At 39.2% G+C, this 20911-nt stretch overlaps 1 protein-coding gene across 1 annotated transcript in view; it reads right to left on the reverse strand.

The window, feature by feature from the left end:
- LOC113578130 (protein kinase C-binding protein NELL1) overlaps positions 1–20911 on the reverse strand; it is a 159197-nt gene that overhangs the window by 77353 nt on the left and 60933 nt on the right. Inside the window, exons 5-11 of the mRNA XM_035527909.1 lie at positions 20201–20297; positions 15493–15565; positions 14601–14683; positions 11241–11375; positions 10789–10891; positions 10114–10187; positions 7721–7820 (exon numbers count right to left, since the gene is read on the reverse strand). Coding sequence (XP_035383802.1) covers positions 7721–7820; positions 10114–10187; positions 10789–10891; positions 11241–11375; positions 14601–14683; positions 15493–15565; positions 20201–20297 — 665 coding nt within the window. The remainder of the gene's footprint in view (positions 1–7720; positions 7821–10113; positions 10188–10788; positions 10892–11240; positions 11376–14600; positions 14684–15492; positions 15566–20200; positions 20298–20911) is intronic.

Raw genomic sequence — 20911 nt, forward strand, 5'->3', positions numbered from 1 at the left:
AATTCAGGAAAAAAAGAAAGAAAAGAAAGCTATCTCTCTTAAGGAAAAACATCTTTTTCCTAATTGATAAAGAAAAAAAAAACATTACCCAGGTAGTCCCTTTTTTTCCTCACATGCACATGTTAAGTTCAGTCTGATTTAACTGTGATTTAACCTGTGTGGGTGTGTCCAGATCAAAACTTTTGCAGTTGTAGATCTCTGTTTCTCTCTGGAGCTGCACTCTGCAGGACCCACAAGTTCATGTGATTCACTGGCTCACCACCTCTCATTCACTTTGAATCTGAATCTGCAGAATTAAATAAAACCAATCTGCATAAAGATGAATTCTGCTATATTCTAAAAACACATAGAAACTGCTCAACAGCACAAATACCTCTTGTAGTACCATATCTCAACAGAATGAAAGCAACACAATGAGAAATACTATCTGGAAAAACATGTCTTCTTGGACATATTAGCTAACACATTAATAATTTACAGAACAAAACTCATCTCTGTAAACGGACATGTACATAGTTATCACTGTACATAGTTCCTTTCACAATTCTCTCAGTTGACTTTATACTTCAGAGTTTGAGACCACACAAAACAAAAGACTCGACTCTGCTAGCATAACCACTAAATGCTCAGCCATTAGTCTCTGATGTAGCACAAAAATAAGAGTCTAAATACGTGGCTGGATAAACAAACCAAACCTCACCTGGTTTTATTGTTTATGAAAGTACTCAATCTGCTATACTTGCTCTCAGTAGCTTTAGAAAATATTGTCTCAGCTCCCAGTTCCATAAATCAGACAACAAATTGTTTGACACGATCATCATAATCATCATCAGTCACACTATTGTCCTGCCCCTCAGGTGCATGTGGCCTTCTAGATAGGCCACTTGGCATCCTATTTTTTTCCCTGCCCTGTACTCAATGGTAATGTCAAAACCAAAAAGGGCTGCAAGACATCTGTGTCCTGCAGCATCAGGTTTTTTGTCAGGGGCTTCTTGACAGTCATGATAGTGAACTTTGAACTGTAAAGATAATCAAAACACTTGTCAAACACTTCCCACTTGAGGACTAGAAATTCAAGTTTGTATGCAGGACATCTTCTTTCACATTTTGACAGCCCATGGCTTGCATAAGAAATAACTTGAAGCTGACCAACTTCCTCCTGATAATGAAGCACAGAGACCATGCAATCTGGTATCAGTGTGGAGGATATATGGCTGATATATGATTTGCCAAACCTAAATCAGGGGTAGAGGCAAACATTTTAATCAGAGTTTGAAACAAGATATTGCACTCAACAGTCCACTTTTCATTCTAAGGCCACTTCCCTTTTGAAAAGAAGAATACACTTTAGATTTAGTACATTTTGAGTCTAAGGATATCTTTGGGATGTAACCAGCAGTGAGGCTATTTAGGGCTCTGGCAATCTTGGAATAGTCCTCCATGAACCTCCTATAATAACCTGTGAATCCTAAGAAGGACTTCAGCTGTTCAAGGTTGTTGTATCTTGGCCAGAAAGGAAGAGCAGCAATCTTTCCAGGGTCAATGTCATCTTCATTTTCAGACACATGGCCCATGTAGTTGACAGATTTCATGAAAAAGTGACATTAATCAGGAGAGAGTTTCAATCCAAAACCTTTAAGCCTTTGTAGGACAAAGGAGACGATCCTTATACTCTTCCAGTGTGCTTGAGAACACAATAAAATCATTTAAGAATACCAGGACCTAATTAAGGTTCATACCACCAAAACATGTCTTCATCATGTGTTTAAACATGCTTGGAGCATTTGTGAGAATTCCCAGAAGCCCACTGGTGCCATAAAAGTAGTCATATGATTAACCTCTTCCTCAAGCTCGACCTGGTAATACCCCAACTTAAAGTCCATGACTGATAACCACTTAAATCTGCAAAGAGCTCAAAAAGTCTCATTCAATATTTTGTAGAGCATATGTATCCTTAAAAGTTTATTCAAATTCCTATAATCCACATAGGCTTATAGCACCACTTTTTTTCTTCACCACCACAATGTGTGAAGCAAAGGGGCTACCAGATGCTCTGATGTTGGTATCACACAGCTCTTAGAGATGGAGTCTCACAGCTTCATAATCAGAGAGATGGCTAGGTCTCACCCTCTGATTGAAAGAAGTGGGATCTGGAAGGTGAATCTGGGGATCTGTGGTGCTTAACTGCTGTAGTATGACCATAATCAAGGTCACTGAGTACAAAGTCCCTGGGATGGAATTTAACTTCACAGTGATTCTTTTTTCCCTCTCCTCAGACAAGGGGGAATCACCTAAGTCGAAGGATATTTCGCTATTTAGGATCTTGGGCATGATCCCGAATCGTTGTAGGAGAAAGGGATAACTCAGCAGTGCACACATCTGTAAGTTTGAATCAAGAAGGCATTCACAGGGGGTTCCCTCAATAATAACTGAGGCTGTGCACCTTGGTCCATCCAGTCCACTGATGGCCATATCTCCAGTCGGCTGAATGTGTATGTGACTGTTACATCCAGCCCTCAAAGGTTTTTGGAGTGGAGTATGACTCTTATTAGAGGTCTGGGTATTAATACCTCCCTCTCTTGACACCTGGCCCAAATTAAATGCTAACCATAATGTCACATTCGATTCCTCCTATCTGACTCTCAGTTCTATGTAATTGTTGTCCACAAAAGATTGTTTGGAGAATTCTCACACTGTCTTACTATATGACCATCATCACCACTCTTAAAACAGTACCAAGCTTTAGACTGAGGCTGGGGTTTGACTGCTATCTGATGCACTTGGATGTCTGTGTTCAGTTTTTCACTTCTTCTAGCTTTACTGGACGTACGCATTGGCTCCTTTTTACATTTCTTAAAAATCAATTGCTTCTTCAAATCAGTAACTTGCTTCCTCAGTATTTCAGTTTCTGCTATGTAAGCTTGCAGAATACTAGCATGCATGTCAGAATGTCAGGTGAATTTCATTACTGAATGAATGTTCAAGGTTGGCTTTACTTTTGAACTGCCTTTATGTTGCTGTAATTTGTCAAGTTTGGTAGCTCATCTGTCTTTTTCCAAAGACGGAACCTTTTTCACCTGAATTCTGATGCACCTTGAGGAATATGGGAAACATATCATCTCCATCTTGCACATGGCCATATGCTGAATCCAGAAGCTTTACATACTCATGAGGAGAAGCATGTAAACCCAGCTGTTTCACAGCATCTGAAGCTAGGTGAAGGAGACTTTCAAAAACTTTCTGTGCTTAGGTAGAAAACCAAGGCAGGCAATCCTGAAACCTCAACTCAATGTGGAGACACAAAGTTTCAAAATCTGCTTCTCCTGGAGGTTTTGTGACACATCCTAAGAATGACCTTAACCATTTTGTCCCTTGTTTATTAGGGGAAGCCTTATTTTTGATCACATGTTCTACTACAGAAGGGGCAGTGTTTATGGTGGTTTTAGTTTGTTTGGCAATTTAGGGTGAGCAGCAGTATCATTAGCTGCTTAAGATGAATGCAAATGTGATTTTATGCACTAGTTATGTCTAGCTGTTGTCATGTTCATCTGTATGGGGAGTGGTCAGTGAGGTATGGTCTGCAACCTGCACTAGTATGCTAATGTTTTCAACTAGCCACTTCACTGAGGTATCAACTGCATTAGGTATATAGCAACGAAGGTCCGGTTGTAAAAATGCTGTGGGTTCCTAAGTATCAAACTCAACAATGGCATGGTAATTCCTTAAACCTGCTTTTCCCACTTTTACTATTTTTCTTACTGTCCCATGCTTCCCAAAAGAGGCAACTATATCATCAGTATTAGTCTCAGTGAAGTTACATACACAAAGACCTCTGTGCACATACACCAAACTTCATCTCAATATCTCAGTTTCTGATTAACCCATCAAAATCCCTTTAATAGCATGAAATCAGCTTTAAAAACAAAAAGAAAGGAAAAAAATTGAGCTTGTTTCTACTTAAATAACTGGGTCTTATTTGTGGTTTTCTCATATGCACATTTTAAGATCAGCCTGATTTAACTGTGATTTCACCTGTGTTTGTGCACGAGCATGTGTGTCTAGTTCAAAACTTTCGCAGTTGTAGATCTCCATTTTCCTCTCTATGCTCATACAGTCTGTAGTGCTGCACTGTGCAGGACCCACAACATCATGTGATTCACTGGCTCACCATCTATCGCTTGCTTTGAATCTGATTCTGCAGGATTAAAACTGTACACATAAAATCAATCTCCTTACTGCAAAAAGAATTCTGTTATATTTTATTCTCAAAACATATAAAAAATGCTCTACATTTTGCAGTAGCACATCTCATTGGAACAATAGCAACACAATGAGAAATACTATCTGGAAAAACATGTCTTCTTGGTTGTGTTAGGTAACACATTAATGCTGCACAAAACAAAACTCATCTCTGTAAACTGACATGTACATAGTTATCACTGTACATAGCTCCTTTCACAGTTCTCTCTGTTGGCTTTACACTTCAGAGTTTGAGAACACCACACAAAACAAAAGACTCAACTCTGCTAGCATAACCACTAAATGCGATTGCTCAGCCATTAGTCTCTGATGTAGCACAAAAATAAAAGTCTAAATATCTTCACTATGAAATAATTTCTTATCCACAAAAGGAAAAAAACAACAACATGGTGTATCTCTGTTCTGCTCATCTATAAGGAGAAGAAAATGACAATGTGGCAAAATAAGCCTCCACTCACTAAACAACTACATTTTACATGTTCAACAAGTTTATCATCTTGGTTTCTCCATTATAAAGATGCTTGGGGAGATATATTAGATCTCTTGCTGAGAGATCCTTTTGTGCTGGTCATTTCAGTGGCTGTGTTAAATTGACATGCAACACATCTAGAAGAATTGCAGGCTACAGTACCGCAGCGCCAATTGATCATATATCTCACTCTTGATGAGCATGTTTTTGATGTTTTTGTCTCATCTTTAGGAGATATGGGGAGGCTCTTTAAAAAAGGATTGCAACTCTGCATCATTATGGAGGATTTTGAAGTTTTTTTTATGATAAGTATTTTTCTGATAAGTGAGCACCAGAGGAGTTTATGTTGTCTTAGCAGTAATGGTTCATAGGTCAATTCATCTTTTCTTTAAAGGGGTAAAACACAAGCAAAGACATTAGGACTTCCCTAGAAAATTATTAAAATATTCAAACATTTCCATACTTTTCTGGAGGAAGTCTTCATTTTCACTGTAACTGCATTTAAGCCATAATAACTACCTTTAATGCCTTGGAATGTGGTGAGATGTACTGTAAATAAGAGTCCCAAGTTCTAAGACAACAAGAATTGGTTGCTTTTGGTGCTCACATGTCCTACCTTAAATCATTCATGACAATAGTAAACATAAAAACACATTTTAAAACCATTAGAATGGTGATATATAATAAACACTTCAAAATGAGATTTATAACAGGATTACTGTATCATCCATGAATTTATAATGAATTCCTTATGTAAGTCATTGTTGTAAGGCATATTTTAAAAACATTTTAGTTAGCTGGTTTGTATATGCTTAAAGAAACCAGCTAGATGTTTCATTACCCTTCCTTAACCTTTGCACCAACGCTAACTGCAACTCTATCTTCAACCCAAAACATAGGCCTAAAGGTTACTCAGAACCTAAACCTAACCCATAGTGTATTTCTCTTAGCCTAATAAAACACTCCTGAATTTTTCAAACTTCTCTCCTGGGTTTTAGCCAAGACTGAGCACCATCAGCCAACTGACAACTGGAAAGTCAGAATACTACTCGTAGAAAAGCACTAAGAAAAATCTTCAAAGTAAATAATTTCTTTTTTTTTTTAAGTTAAAATCAGCTCTGGAACTGTTCAAGTAAAATGTATGCTCATGCTATTATTCAGTTGTAGCAGTAAGTTTGTATACACAGAGGCTACCTGAGACGATACATATGACAACAGGTGTGAGATGAGAACAATTTAATGCAAAAATATTGAGGATACTGGATTATTTCTCTATTCTACTGACAGGGGCAATGATAGAAATATTAAATGAAACCATTCCCCATTATCTATCAAGGTAAGAGACTTTTGAGATTTCATTGAATTCGGAAAAACAGACCCTACATCAGCATGGCTGGCTCAAACTACTTTATGAATCTCAGCCTAGAACTCAACATCTCATCGTCACCCACTTTAATGACTGCTCCCTGCCCCAATCAAACACCCACACACACCCGCACCCACTGCATGTTATACTGGAGGACAAATTAAAAATGCTTTTCATGCATGTTCACGGCCAATATTCAATTAACACCCACACTAATAGATTAGCTTCCGATGAGCACAGTAACAAGTCCCCTTGTAAACTGACATAACACTTTGTTTCACACATAATTGGTGGCAGACTATGGAAATTTCTAGGTTTCAAAATTACAACTCTTTATATAGTACCTAATATACACATGTTAACCTCAAAAGTCCTGTATAGATTATTTGGTCTTTGTAGAAGGTTTTTAAACATTGATGACCTTTGCTGTATGGATAATATGAAAAAGAATAATAACAAAAAAGTTCCATTACTGCGATCCTGAGCAATCATTCCGCCATTCTTAATGGGTGTACTGTGAATGTTTAGATGAATAATGGCATTCACATGATCTGATAAATGTAAATAATGTAGGATATTCAACAGCCATATCACAACATGTATGATTTAATGTATTGTAAGACAATCACAAGATCAAGCAATGCAATCACAATATGTCCTTTTTGTCCTTATTATGCAAGCACAGTCTGTATGCCAAGGTTTCACAATACTAGGTCAAGAGACCCCTAATTTATGAAGTGAATTCATTTCCCTTCTTGGAAACTGTAGATCTCGATAACTAACTGATGAGGTGAACCAGCTGTTTAGCAGTATAGTGAACATCGAAGGAATATTCTAGAACTGACACTGGAAAAGACCACTGTAGAGCTCTTTCATAATTGCACTATAATGAACCATCTATAATTGCTCATATGGGGCCTAAAGGCTTTGTTAAACCCTAAGCCAAAAGTGGAAGCATTCTATGTTGTGTTCATTACTATTTGGAACATACAAAATCAGAGTGCCAGAATAATGGAAGGCTGATATTTAATGTGTCAAGCTTGCTCCTGTTGCTATTATATATTAGTATACTTATAAAAGAACAATTTTTTAGTTAAGAACATTTTTAATATTTATTATCATTTGCAGTATAAAATAACAGAAATTTAGTAGGGTGACAACTTATAGGAAACGTACAGTTACAATCCATTTTTTGTTTTTTGTTTTTTTTTATTAAAATGTATACAAAGAGCAATAGGTATTTCATATATCAAGCATTTATTCTTGGCCCTTTTCCAGGTGGACAAACAGTGGGTTTTAAGAGCCATTTTTTGACAGTAGTATTTATTTGGTCTGAGCCTTAAAAAAAAAAAAAGGGGGGGGGGGTGTCAACATTAAATTTTCACCTTTTTTCCCATTTGTACTATGCCACAAAAACTATTTTAGAGAAGTAGATTTACAAAACTGCATCTCCATCACAGCCAACATTAGATGGATAAGCCACATAGAAAATAAAAGAGACATGAGAGGCATGTCAAATGGTAGCTCTATCCAGGACTATTTTTATAAGAAGATTGCATGTTTAGCAGCAAATCTGCCATAAACAGACCATGCCTGGGACATATATGCATAAAAATACAACTCACCTCTGCAGACATTGCAGCACCTGTTCTCTGGTAAAATCTGGTCCTTTTCTGTGCAGTTGAGACTGAGGCAACTTTCTGACACTGGTACCATCAGTCCATTCTGTCAGAAGAGAAAGGCTGTTCAAGCAATCACAGATCAGTAGCTTGTGGAAGTTTATCCTCCACAGGACTCAAGAGAAACTGGCTCTGCAAGCATTGAGCGTTTTCATGCATGCTTGGAGATTCAAGAAATTATGTAGCTGGTAAGTGGGAATTCAAAGACCTCAAATTCTCATCAATCACTGCAGAGTAGCAATACAGCAGCACTGATCAAACTCACATCAGCATGTGGGTGGCAGATTGAACCAGACAACTGTCCAAACTTCCAAACTATCTACCCAACACAGAAGAAAAGCTCAACTGCAACCACAACCAAAAAGCCTGCATCTTCTTTCTTCCACACAAAGGAAAATGCACAGGGAAAGATGTGAATAATGTATTAATCTAAAACCAGTTGGTAAACTACTTTGTGCTTCTTATATTATTATTGGACTAGCCTGACCACCATCGACCCTCCAGCTGTACCTGACTGGTCAATCTGCATTTTCTACCTACTCTCCTGCAGTGATAAAAAATTGTTCCTGGGTGTCATGGCGACTTATTGAAGAGCCACTGCCTTCAACTCTCCTACCAGACTGTTTACTGTGAATCAATTCTCAAATATCTGCCAAATTTATGTAATGTATTAAGGCTTATAAGATACTCGTTTAAGCTTTTGCAAGTTAATTGCAAAAGCAACCTTATTTGTTGTGTGCTTTTAGTCTGCCGTCTGTTGTCAAGGACAGGATGGGATCCCCTACTGAGCTTTAGTTCCTCTCAAGATTTATTCCTCATGTTCTCAGGGAGTTCTTCCTTGTAACTGTTTTGGCTTGCTCATTAATGGCCTGGACCTAGATTCTCTCTCTATATGACTTCTCTTGTAACATTACATATTATAAAGTTTATTATACAAATATATTTGAATTAAAAATGAGTAATACATAGCATACTTTTAGTAAGTTATTGTTAATAAATTAGAAGCTTCTTAAAACCACTTCAGAAACACTGTACATTGTACATTGTTTGAAGGGCACAGACTACAATGGATCAGCACAGTAAACCTAACTCTATTAATGAGAGTGATGTTAGACAAAATAAACTTACCTGATGCATAATTTCAAATTTAAATCCTTTTGGTTGATGGTTGACCTAGATGGCCCTATAGCACCGTGAGACCTATACAAACACAGTTCTCTTTTTCTGTATAGCTTATTCCATCCCTAAAGCCTTACTGAGTTCCTATAGCTGGTGGTCACTCTTCCATGTATCTGTGCATCTTTTTTGCAGAGGAAGGAGTAACCCAATCTTTATCTTGCCCTCAGGTGAATCAGTCTGGGTTCTGATGCCCAAGTCGAGCTATATGGTGCAACCTCAGGCGGAATCCTGTGCTGCACTCTCCAGCCTGATGTGGCTCTGATCTCAGCTGCCATGTCTCTGATCTTAATTGAATGTCTGCAGGTCTGGGCCTCCTCTGCACAACCCCATGCTATTTGAGGAACCCAGACAGCAAGGAAAAATCTTGCAGCAGAAAAACAGCAGAAATTTCGGAATCAAGAAATTATAGCTAAGAAGGCATCACTCTGCTGAACTTTACAGATGTATAAATGTGCTCATGAAAATAAAGCTGTGTGGCATTGAGTGTGTTTCATGGAAAAGCGAGTACCTATTTTAACTGATATTCATAGTGACACTTTAGACCTCAAAGTGCCTCTTAAAATGTTTATTTATCTGTTTATTATGAAGTAAGAAACACCTTGATTAGGACAGACATGGGATGTTTATGTAGGCCAAGTACAACACCTTTACTAAAAAGCACCTTTGCTTTATTTGGGTGTTGAGAAATGCAATTTATCAAAGTCCAACAATAGCACAAGCAGCAGAGAGAACCAGGGATTACCATGGTTTAGCCAGCAGCAAAACACAAGTTAGTATCAATATGTGAGATGTCTATGAGGATGGTGCCATATTAGCCATGGTGTCTCATTTTAAGATGCCATTTCACTTTCCTATCATGATGGGCCATTTTGAAGTAGCTGAACTGAACCAATCAAAATTGCATTGTAATCAGGCTGAGAAAAGAAGAGCCTGCAGTGGCTAGGATATACAAAAACATATTTAAAACACATGAGACTGTACAATATGATAAATTATTTTGATGTTAATACATAATTTCCTAATTGTCATCTTGTTTAAACAATAGACAGAAAATTGGTGGAATGTAGGAACTATAGGTCAACATCAAATTTAATAATGCAAAACACATATCACAATATATTCAATTCATAGCATGCAACTGGACAGAGACAGGTATTTACCTTGCACTCACTGCAGATCTGTTGCAATATGCGCTGACCCTCTGAAAGACTTTGGTCCATGTAGGTGCATTTAGCTACAAACAGAAAAATGTAAAAAATAATCTTTCAACTATTATAGCAAAATAAGAATTGCATTACATAAATAGGCTCACTTTCATTACATTTGGCTCAGAAGACATCAGTAATCTGCTCAATAACAAAAGCGAGGCTGAGTCATTTGAGAGTCATTTTGTGCTCGAGTGACCTTTGAATGAACTTGTATAATTAATTCAGTCAATTTTATCAAATGAGCTATGTCCCCCAATGCGGGAGCACAGAATAGACTCTGCTAAGATGAGCCCAGCCCCTAACCCTGCAGGACCCTGGGGATGGAGCAGCCTCATCAAACTCAACACCTGTTCAGAGCAGGCCAACATTGAAGATACGGGCCACTGGGCAACAAAAGTAAAGAAACCTTGATCAGGAGCACAGCACCCAGCTCTTCCACTCCACTAATGGAGTTGAATTGATTACACTTCATCAAAGCTTTAAGCAATTACATGCCTCTGACAGAGAATGCTGTACTGCTGTATCTCCCCTGACTGCTTACGGCTAGCGGGAGAAACTGGGCGGTGGTGGTAGCCACCCGGGGGGCTTGGGTGGTGGGCAGTGTGGTCGTGGTTATTTTGCACTTACGTCGGCACATCTTACAACACGTTCCATCTATATGCACTGGGAGCTGGTCCTCGGAGCAGTTCGCAGGGGGACAGAAGATTCTCCGGCACTCTACAATGCCGTTCTGCAAGCCAAGAGTGGAAGTGGGCACAAGCAAGATGCAGACCATTAATAACACTACATGTTCAATTACAGAAATGTATTATGTAAATGTGTAAGTATCCAGGAAAACACAGGACAATTACCTTAAAATTAACTTTAAAAATAAATTTGAGTCCAGTTTCAATCATTTAGGTCCTGTTTATTCTGTACTGATTTACATGAATCACTTCTGTGTTTTACATTATTTTATGCTGAATATTAACTTTATTTATTGACCCCTAGAGAATACACTGGACTGATTATGCATTTATGGAGATGTATTTCTCCAGACTGGGAAAGCTATTGGGAAAAGGGTGGATGTTTCTCCTTACCATGCAGGCACAGGTCCTGCAGTTCTCTGGCTCGGTCCAGAGCTCTTTATCTCGATACACCACATCATTCACACTGCAGGTCCTCTCACAGTGACAACCTTCCAACTGACTCAGCCTGGACTCAGCATAGTTCAACTGCCACCCACACGCACCCAGAAACACACATAGGCACACACCAAAACATACAGCCAGACACACAGACACACGAAAAATGGTCCTTAGCAGCCTGCTTCAAAACAAAGACTGAAGATTGAAGTTCCTCTCATTATGCATTGCCTCAAGCTTTATTATGTTAATATGGATAAGGGTATTTAGGCCTGACACTGAGGTGATCAGGCACTTACTGCACCTCCTTCCCCCACTGGCTTTGCTGTAACCTGGGAACAGAGTGGGACAGCACCTGCTATAAATGAACCTTTCCCCATATACATCAATCACTGATAACTGGTGTACTCTTAAAGGAGCACTCCACCAAACAGTGGGAGGAATTTCACATTCACAAGCTCCTTTGTAGCTGCAGAGTCTCATAGCTCAGTCCTGTGTGGCTTGGAAAAAAGGGAATTAAAAATGTGGAAGGTGTACAACTGGCTACTGGAAGCTTTAGCTTCTTTGTGTTAAACTACTGAGTCACACGACTCCTAATTCGGTGCTGCCCCTCACACTTTCTTCATGGGAAAGAAATCTGTATTAAATGATTGGTTTTCAAGTAAACTGCTCCTTTCAAGTTGCTGTGCCATCTGCAGCCTAAAAGCAATAGATGAGAGCTTTCCATGCTATCAAAGTGTTTTTATTGATCACAGGAAAAGGTCTAACAGAGGTACGCTTCCTCTACGCTGAACATGACAATGTTGTTGACCTCCACAAAGCTCAAGGTTATAGAACTCCCTGAGATAATATTGTTTCCTTGGTCCTGGGAGATACTAGCATGACTGCTGAATACCAATCTTTGGGGCAAAAGATTGATATCTTGGACACAGAAGGAGAAAGATGTCGAGGCTGTCTGATTTTTCATTCACTGATGCCTCTGACCTCAAGCGACTGCAGAGGTACATGAGCCGGGATTAAGTCCTAAGAAAGTGAAAGACCATGAGGAGACATTTTGAAATATAATGATAACTTCAACTAGAATGTGCATTATTAGACTGAAAAATTCATCTCAATATAAACTTTCAATATGTACATGGATACATGCACACGCGCACACACACAAAATTACAGCCAGGTCCTTGCAATTTGTAGTCAGTGTCATCTCCTAGCCAAGAGTTCTTTTAATAATTTTAGTCCTGATCACAATGACTGTGGCTCCTGTATTTTAGTTTAGTACAACTGGTTAACTCAAGCACAATATCACCTCCGTCACTGGGGTCATATGAGGCCTATTGTGATGGACAATTCTATCATTATGAATTAAAATGTAGTGTTAGAAATCTTAAATAATAACTACTAAATTAACATGTTGACCATAAAATTGACCACTTACACCCTATTCGTCTTCAACAACCACACTGTGTTTACACTGCTGTGGACAATCATTAATACCAATTCAATACCTGTGCAGGCAGCCACATGCACACAAGTGTGGTCATCATATGGGTCCCCGTTCCATGAATATTTAAATATTGAGTGCAATTTGCCAGATGCTGCACATATTTGCAAATGACCCAAAAAAGGGGTTGTATATCTCCATTATATTTTAAGAATCCAGTGCTACTGTGCTTTTTAAAAATTGCTTCTGAAACAGCTCAAAGGTTAGCAGGAAATATATTTTCAAGTGAAAAAATGTTGAATGACTCATTTGGCTAGATAGAAATAAATGGGACACCTTGCCTGAGTGCCGGGGGACTTTTTTTTTTAGCTTTAAATATTTTTTGAGGAACAAAGCTGTAATTCAATTTAGGGCTTACTTGGTCTGCCTTTCAATATGTTCTACAGCCTTTGCAGCGTGTTGCCTTTCAATATGTTCTATAGCACTGCAAACAATTTCTGAGACTCACTGAAGGAACCATACATTTATTTCACCCAACTTCAGACATCCACAAAGCATCAACAAACAGAGCAACCATCTATAATTACCTCCCAATAAACTTCTCATAATATACACCACCAGCTTCCTGAAGGTACTCTCACATCATAAATAAGACAAATAACAAGTGTGGAGACAGCACTTTGGTGGGCAAGGACATCATTCATCACCTTTATAAGCATTCTTTGTGGATTTGCTCAGATTTCCACTCATCAGTTGTAGCTTTTAAAAGAGAAATGTTGTCATCCTTTTAGGCCTATAATGCAGCTTAACAGTACCTACACGCATGCCTTATTTGCAGCAGACAAGCCATTGTGCTCCACAGGTACCATAATTTGACCTCATAAATTAAAATAAAACTGCTGAAATGCACAAGGTCTGCGGTTCAGTCAAAAGGGGGACTGTTAGCATAATTTTTAAATCAACACCACTTTTCCTTGTTTTGTATTTTTTATAAAGATATTAATGTATATAACTTTACTATTTATTTTTTTCTCTGCTTTATATTTATTTCTATTTTTCTCTTCTATTTCTTATCTTTTTTGTATTCTAAAGTACTTTGCATTCACTGACAATAAAACTATTATTTCATTATAAAATTATTCAAATACTTTTTATCAGACAGTGAGTTAGTACAAATCTCTGTTATGAAACAGAAACATGAAACATGAAATGTCACTGCCTGACCTCTGTTAAGGTGGCATGAAGCCAGCAAAAGCAGTGAGGTGTGGGGAGCTCTACTATCCCAGCCATCCCCCCTCCGGCTTCCTAAGCGCGGTAAATTCATGCACAGTCCTGCAGCTCTTGGCCCACCAGTGCGACTCTCTCAGCCAAGACCAAGGAAAGGGCACAGTTATTCGGCCACTATGCCACCAGGCCGTCTTCAGATATAAAGACCTGTACATGGCACGTGATGGCATGTGCCTCCGTCTCCCAGGAGCTTCATATTCTGCTGCTGAGGGAACAAGGTCTGGCTCATTAAAATGGGAGATAGGTTTTGAGCAGCGGTTGGGTAATGTTCTTCATTTGAGGACGTTTTCACAGGCTGATGCATTTTCAGCGGAAATGTCAGCAAGGTGAGGAGTTCCCTGCAGAGCAGGATGGAAGGGGACGCCGAGAGGTGCCCTGTGCACCTGCACCACTCTCTAGATCACACTCCATGCCTCCCTAATGACGGCAGTGTGCCTGAGTACTGACAAACCAGCGTAGGCTGGTTGGAGAGGGTCTGGGGGTGTGAAGGTGATAGGTGTGTTTGTGTGGGCATAAAGTGAGGAAGAGGGGGTGAAAGAGAGAGGGAGAGAGAGAGAGAGAGAGAGAGAGAGAGAGAGAGAGCTTACCTTTAATGTCATCTTAGCCAAAAGCTCCTGAAGGTCCATGATCCCTTGTACAAGGCTGAGGAAGTCACTGCATGTTGGGCAAGCTCAATGGAGCAAAGGCAGTATTACAGAGCAAAGAAAATAGGAAAGAGGAAGGCCATGAGAGAGGCATGATTAGTGACTAGGGTCAGGGCACTCAGCATAAGTTGTCACTCCACTTGGTTGAAAACATAACCACCTAGAGAAAATGCCCTGCTCTATTTACAGCAAACTGGCAGCAGCAGGCTTTTGCAGTGCACACATTTAAAGTCCCTGAGGCCCCCTGTAGAACCACACTGATTCCATTGCCTTTTAACTTAATATGTGAAAGCTTGGTATGTAGACTTAGTTCACCTCACTCCTTATGGGACTAGAACCATTGTGGTTATAGAGAAAATGTCAACAATTGGTGCTGCTTTTGGATTTAGATATCAGAAATCAATTTATTTGAAACACACATCACCTCATTTGAATTCAAGAACTGATTTGTATGCCTGAAGCTGTTCACAGTGATAATTGAGCCCTTGCAACAAAAAACAATATATATCAGCCAGTTCCCCTTTTGGTGGAACCAATAAGTTTAGTTTTGGATTTTGTATAACTTTTACATTAAATTACATTAAAATGCTAAATTTGCTTTTAGACTTATTTCATGTGGCCATTTCAAAATAAAACTTGCAATAATGCTTTATATTCTTGTTTTCATTTTGTAGAATTTGGAAATGTACATGTATAGTTTTTTTTGTTGTAAGAGCTCAATTATGATGTGGTAACAATGAGTGAATTCCCATTAAAAGTCCCATTAAGTGTAAGGGTGAGTTACACATAGAAGTAAAATACAGGCTTGTAATTAACAAAATTGAATTTCACTTACTGCGATTGAGGTTGGGACACTGCAAGATGTAACCATTTGGAGCAAAAACAAATCTGACATCTTGCATGATACCCTGCAAATAGATAGGTGGAGAGAAATTATGAGGATAGTGCTCAACTGGAAAAATTCCTATAAACGCTCTGCACAGCTTTTTCTTTGACAAAAGTGCTACCTTTGTTAGATAAATCAACTCATTTAAATTACCACACCTTTCAAGCTACTTCTCACAGGCCACACAAGGCCAAACATCACGCATGGCCAATGGTAACATCTCATGGACAAGAGCACTTCCCACAGAGGTGATGGAAAAAAGGTGGAGACTGAAACTTCAGGAGGGTACTGATCAGTCCTGGTGAACAAATAGCTGCTTTTGCACATTTAGCCCTTGCCTTTTCAGCTCAGGAGGAGGGGGAGTATGTTTCCTATAGAGCGAAATCTTACCGCTGTCATATTCTCGGCCCCATGGTACTCATGGCTAGGCATTCTTTCCATTGTTTAGGAGACCTGTCCAAGGCAGCAGTGCACAGACGCCCACTGTGCACTCTGCTCTCCTGCATAGACCACCTCAATTACAGGCCAGAAGGGAACATATTAGACACTTCTTCATATTGATTATTACCCTGTGGCGTGCAATATGTGCTTCATAAAAGATGAGCGATAAGTGAAGAGCTAGGCTTGCTTGGGCCCCTTTAATTTTCTCAAAGCATGATACTGGATACTATAAGAGGTTAATGAAGTGAGTCCACGAATCTGTGTGTGCATCTGTACTGTCATTTGCCTGCCTTTTACATCTGTTGCCCTGAAATATACTTTACAAGTGTGCCAATTTTTTATTACTGATTCTTTGTGGTTTTGAAAGCTAATTAACCACAGACAGCTCAAGTCAGATGGTTCATACAGCTCTCTTATATAACTCAGCACTCAGGGATGCAAGTATAAATTGCACTTATGAATACTGCAGTAGCAGTGACATAGGTTCCATCATATGGTGACTGTATGAATAATTTTACGAGTAATAGGTTAGAAATCTCTTTTTTTTAAGGATGAAACATGAGTAAACTAAGAATACAGTCACAACTATAACCCAGCATCTGTCATTTGGCTCCTGATAAAGGGGAGCTCCTATATTCATCAACCCACCTTGTGTATAGGGATTGCTTATATGGACTCAAATGGACAGCATAAGACTCATTTCAATTAATATTTTATACAAATAAAATGTATGTATATATTATATGTAAGGAAAACAGCTTTACTAGAGCCAGGTCTAGACCCTGAAAGAGCAGAGACAAGAAAAAAACTCTCAAGGTGGTACAAGGGAGAAAGCTTGGGAGGAGTGAGACTCACAGGAAGCCAATCTACCCCAGGGCAAAACTGGACAGCAGTTTGTAAATAAATGCATCATAATAAATAGAAACAAGAGATTGATAGGTTATGATTGTGCAAAATCAGTAAAATTTGATTGATAGTATGTGGTATCCTGCTGGTTAGTCTGCTAATTTGCACAGAGATATTGTTCACTACACAGTGCATGATGTTGAAGGTAAAGGGACTATGATCGTGTTTCATGTCAGCAAGGTCCAGAAAGAATTACAGCAGACAGGCAGGCCCAGAATGAGCCAAACAAGACAGGAAGGCAGAGTCAAAACAGCAGAATCACATACTGGTAAGACATCAGGAAGGTCGACAGAGGGACGGGAATAATGCATGTCAGGTGACTCAGGGGTATTAATGCCTGAAAATGTTTCTGGAGAAACTGTTCTGCCCTACTTGCTGACCAAGCAACGCCAAACCACAGTATCTGCAGCCTTATTGGCTACCTCTGAAAATCAATATATTATAAAGATCAGATACCAAACCTTTGTTTGCTATGAAACACTGACTCCAAAGGTGAGGAAAAACCGTATCCTGTGGAACCTTACATGTGTTACAAAAAGCAATGCTGCACTGAGAGGGGATGTAGAGATAAGGGTTTCTGTGTGTGCACATCATTTATGATCTAAAGGCTGTTCTCTGTGTGTGTGCGCGTGAGCGTGCCCTTTATAGAACCTTTAAGATTCTTTTATGGCAGTGATGCAGCAGGAATTTATGCCATGCTGCAAGAGACTCACAATGGCATAACGTTTAATAAATGAGAAAGATTTGTTTAAAAAAATTATAAGATAAGAACATTATTTCTTAGGCCTCCGTAGTGTAAACAAGCATACAGGGGATGAAGGGTTTTTTCCGCTGTTCTTGGGAGAATGCCAATCAGCAGCCTATGTGCCCTAGACTGGGGGCAGTATATGGTTATATAATATAAACTATATGGTTAGTTAGAGCCATAACATGGTCATGATAAAATGTGTCACACGAATAATACCCCTATAATTCAAAACCAATAAATAGGACCTAAATTCAACAGGAATGCAATGTAGCTTTTTAATTTGGCAGCTGCATGTATTTTTTTGATTTCCATTATAAAGTCCTGCTTCCTGCTGAGTCATTTTTATTACTGCATTATTACTGCATTATTACCCATTATGATGGACCATCATAACACTTTAGCTTCATGACCACAACAGGATATTCTTCAGGCTATCAATCTAATGATATGGTTGAAGGTCAACCAAAGATTCTGTGCTCTACAGAATCTTCCCGTATGAAAAATGAAAAATGTATGAGAGGCAATGAAGAGACCATCCTTACATACCAAAAAAGAAAGAACTGACAGAACAATGCAAGACAATGGAGAAGGGTGAGAGAAATCAGGGTAAGAAGAGCTGAGGGAATGGGGGAGGCAGATAGATAAAAGAAGAAAGTGAAAGATGAATAACAAACAGTAGGCACAGTGACATGATCCACAGCTGATGAGACTGTAGCTAAAGCACATCCACCCTTTCTTCTCACCTACAAAAATTCTTATTTCTTACTGGACCTGGCCACCACCAGAGAGTATGACACACTGTCAAATCATCTTTCCCCATACAAAGACTCCCAATGTATGGGCTCCCAATGTACTTGTAATGTATTAAACACTAAGACACTCAGCAATTCATTACAGTCCTCATTTCAAACAGCAGCACTGAAGAGATTAACATGCTTATAAACAGCAGTACTAATACTGCCAGCTAATGTTGAGAGTTCACTTTAAACAGAGTTCGAATTTAAACAGAATCACATTTAAATCTTAAGGATATATTTTACTGTGTCAGATCTTATTTCAAGCTCAATACTTTACCGTATGTAGTGGCATTCTGCTTTGCTTTCTCTAGTAGTACGCAAATTTTTGTGGTTTGTGGTAGAACTAAATCTAAAAAATCTAAGTTAGCCATTCTTCAGTTCTTCAACAATGATTGGTTTCTGACCACAGGACTGTCACTGCTACGTTAAGGTGGCCTTCCATGCATACATATTCAGCAGACAGCAACGACACAGTGTAAAAACAACACTGATGTTTCTGAGACCTTCATATCGGTCCAATAACCACAGCCATGTCAATGCTACTGCTATGCTGAGAATGGTCTGCTACCCAAATGTCTGGCATACAGTGGCCCTGTGGTGAGAAGCTATGATTAGGGTGACTGACAAACTGTGAATGGGCGTCTGATGAGCTGTGGTCCATACCTATATAATGTGCCTATAAGAGAGATATAACTAATAAAAGTAGTTCTAATAAAGTGACTGGTGAGTGTAGTCATAGGATGGGCACTTCCATAGGCACACTAGCTGCAACCAAAACACCACAATCTAAAGTAATTTGCAGAAATTATTGTAGAACAGGAATTTAATTAGACTGCCTTATTTTGACAGTTTTTAGCTTTTCATATACCTTTGCTTGAGAGAATTTCTACAAATCTGCCTTTATGAGACTTATGAGGTTAGCTAGACGTGATCTCTTTAAATCACACTTTTTTACTCTCCAAGGTTACATAGTGTGTTCTCATGCTGTTACACGACTAGCCTTGTCACACAAGCCTGCTCTTTTTAACCTTTTCTGCTGTCAAATCTGGGTCACTACACCACTGTAACTAGGCTTATGGCTGTTTAAGCTCAGGTTCTGAGAATTCTGAATTTTATCAGTCTAAAGGCTCCAGATAGCTAATTAGACCACCAAAAATAGTGCAACATACCATGAACATTTTAACTACCTACATGAACACAGTGAGGGTTTTTACGCAGAATTGTTACACACCTTTACACAGCTTTGTCACAGTACGGCCCCTTCCCCCCCCCAAACGTCTCCTTGTGTGTGTGTTCGTCAATGTGGCCAGGCCCTCCTTGTGTCTCACACCTGCTCCTCATTGTGTCATTATCATATGTATAAAGGTCTGTCGTTTACGCGTTTGTGTTGTTGGCTTTTGACTGCGTTAGTGTGCGTGTTTGAGTGTTGTATGTTAAATAAACGTATGCTTGTGTTTCACGCAACTCGTCCCAGCATCCTGCCTAAAACCTCCAGCGTTACAGAAAAATCTCCAGCGTTACAGAAAAATTAGTGTGAATGTTCTTAAGGAGCCCCAAACAAAACAGCTTTTTTAAAGTGCAGAAGACCAAACGGGCAACAAAACACCAGTTTAAGGTTTTGTTACATCGTACACAGGATGTCTTGAAACTTATCAGAGATAAAGATGGAAATAAATAAACTACCTACTTCACAAGGTTCAGAAATGCTTACTACACTTAATGAGTTGTCTCCAAATGCAACTAAGTGAGAGAGGAAGTGTTTTACCTTGAAGAGGCCATGTCTGTGGCTGTGCTGGCCAAGCCATATTCCACTGCCTGCCGTCAAATCCATTTGAGGAGAGTCTATCACCCTCTCATATATCCTGCCAATCAAAGACACACACACACACACACACGGTTAACAATGTTATATTTACAATTCCATCCCTCACAAATTGCACACACACCCCTCCATTTTTTAAACAGCAAAACACAACTGTCGACAATCAATGAAATCCCTTCAACAAAAGCTTTTGAGCAGGGTGGTGAACATGTTTAGGTGCACAGTGACCTGGGGATGTAGGACTCAGACTTCAAAACCTTAAGATCCAAGACCTGGCAGAAACAGTGATCCAATAAGTATAAATTATATTGAACAAATCCAATCGTGAGAGCAGCGCGTGTGTGTATGCATCAATTTTCTCTTCTCCTCTAAGCTAAAATGGGACCCAGAGCTGAGGAGCTCTTTTCTCTCTGGGTATGACTGTCATGCATGAGAGAGACAGAGAAAGAGCGGGGCTGAGGGTGGGGATATTGATAGCTTCTCATGCTGACTACAAAAATCCCCAATACATATAATACAAAGCAGGTCTGGCATTATCAAACTCCAGAATCCACAGAGCTTTTCACCTGTCAGCTCCTGGCCCTACAGTTCAGTGAGTCCTTCAGTATGCCCTCTAACAGAAACAGAGAGTGGAAAGGCATCTTTCAAACAGAC

The sequence above is a fragment of the Electrophorus electricus genome, chromosome 1, assembly GCF_013358815.1.
Source record: "Electrophorus electricus isolate fEleEle1 chromosome 1, fEleEle1.pri, whole genome shotgun sequence".
NCBI classification, from domain to species: Eukaryota; Metazoa; Chordata; class Actinopteri; order Gymnotiformes; family Gymnotidae; genus Electrophorus; species Electrophorus electricus.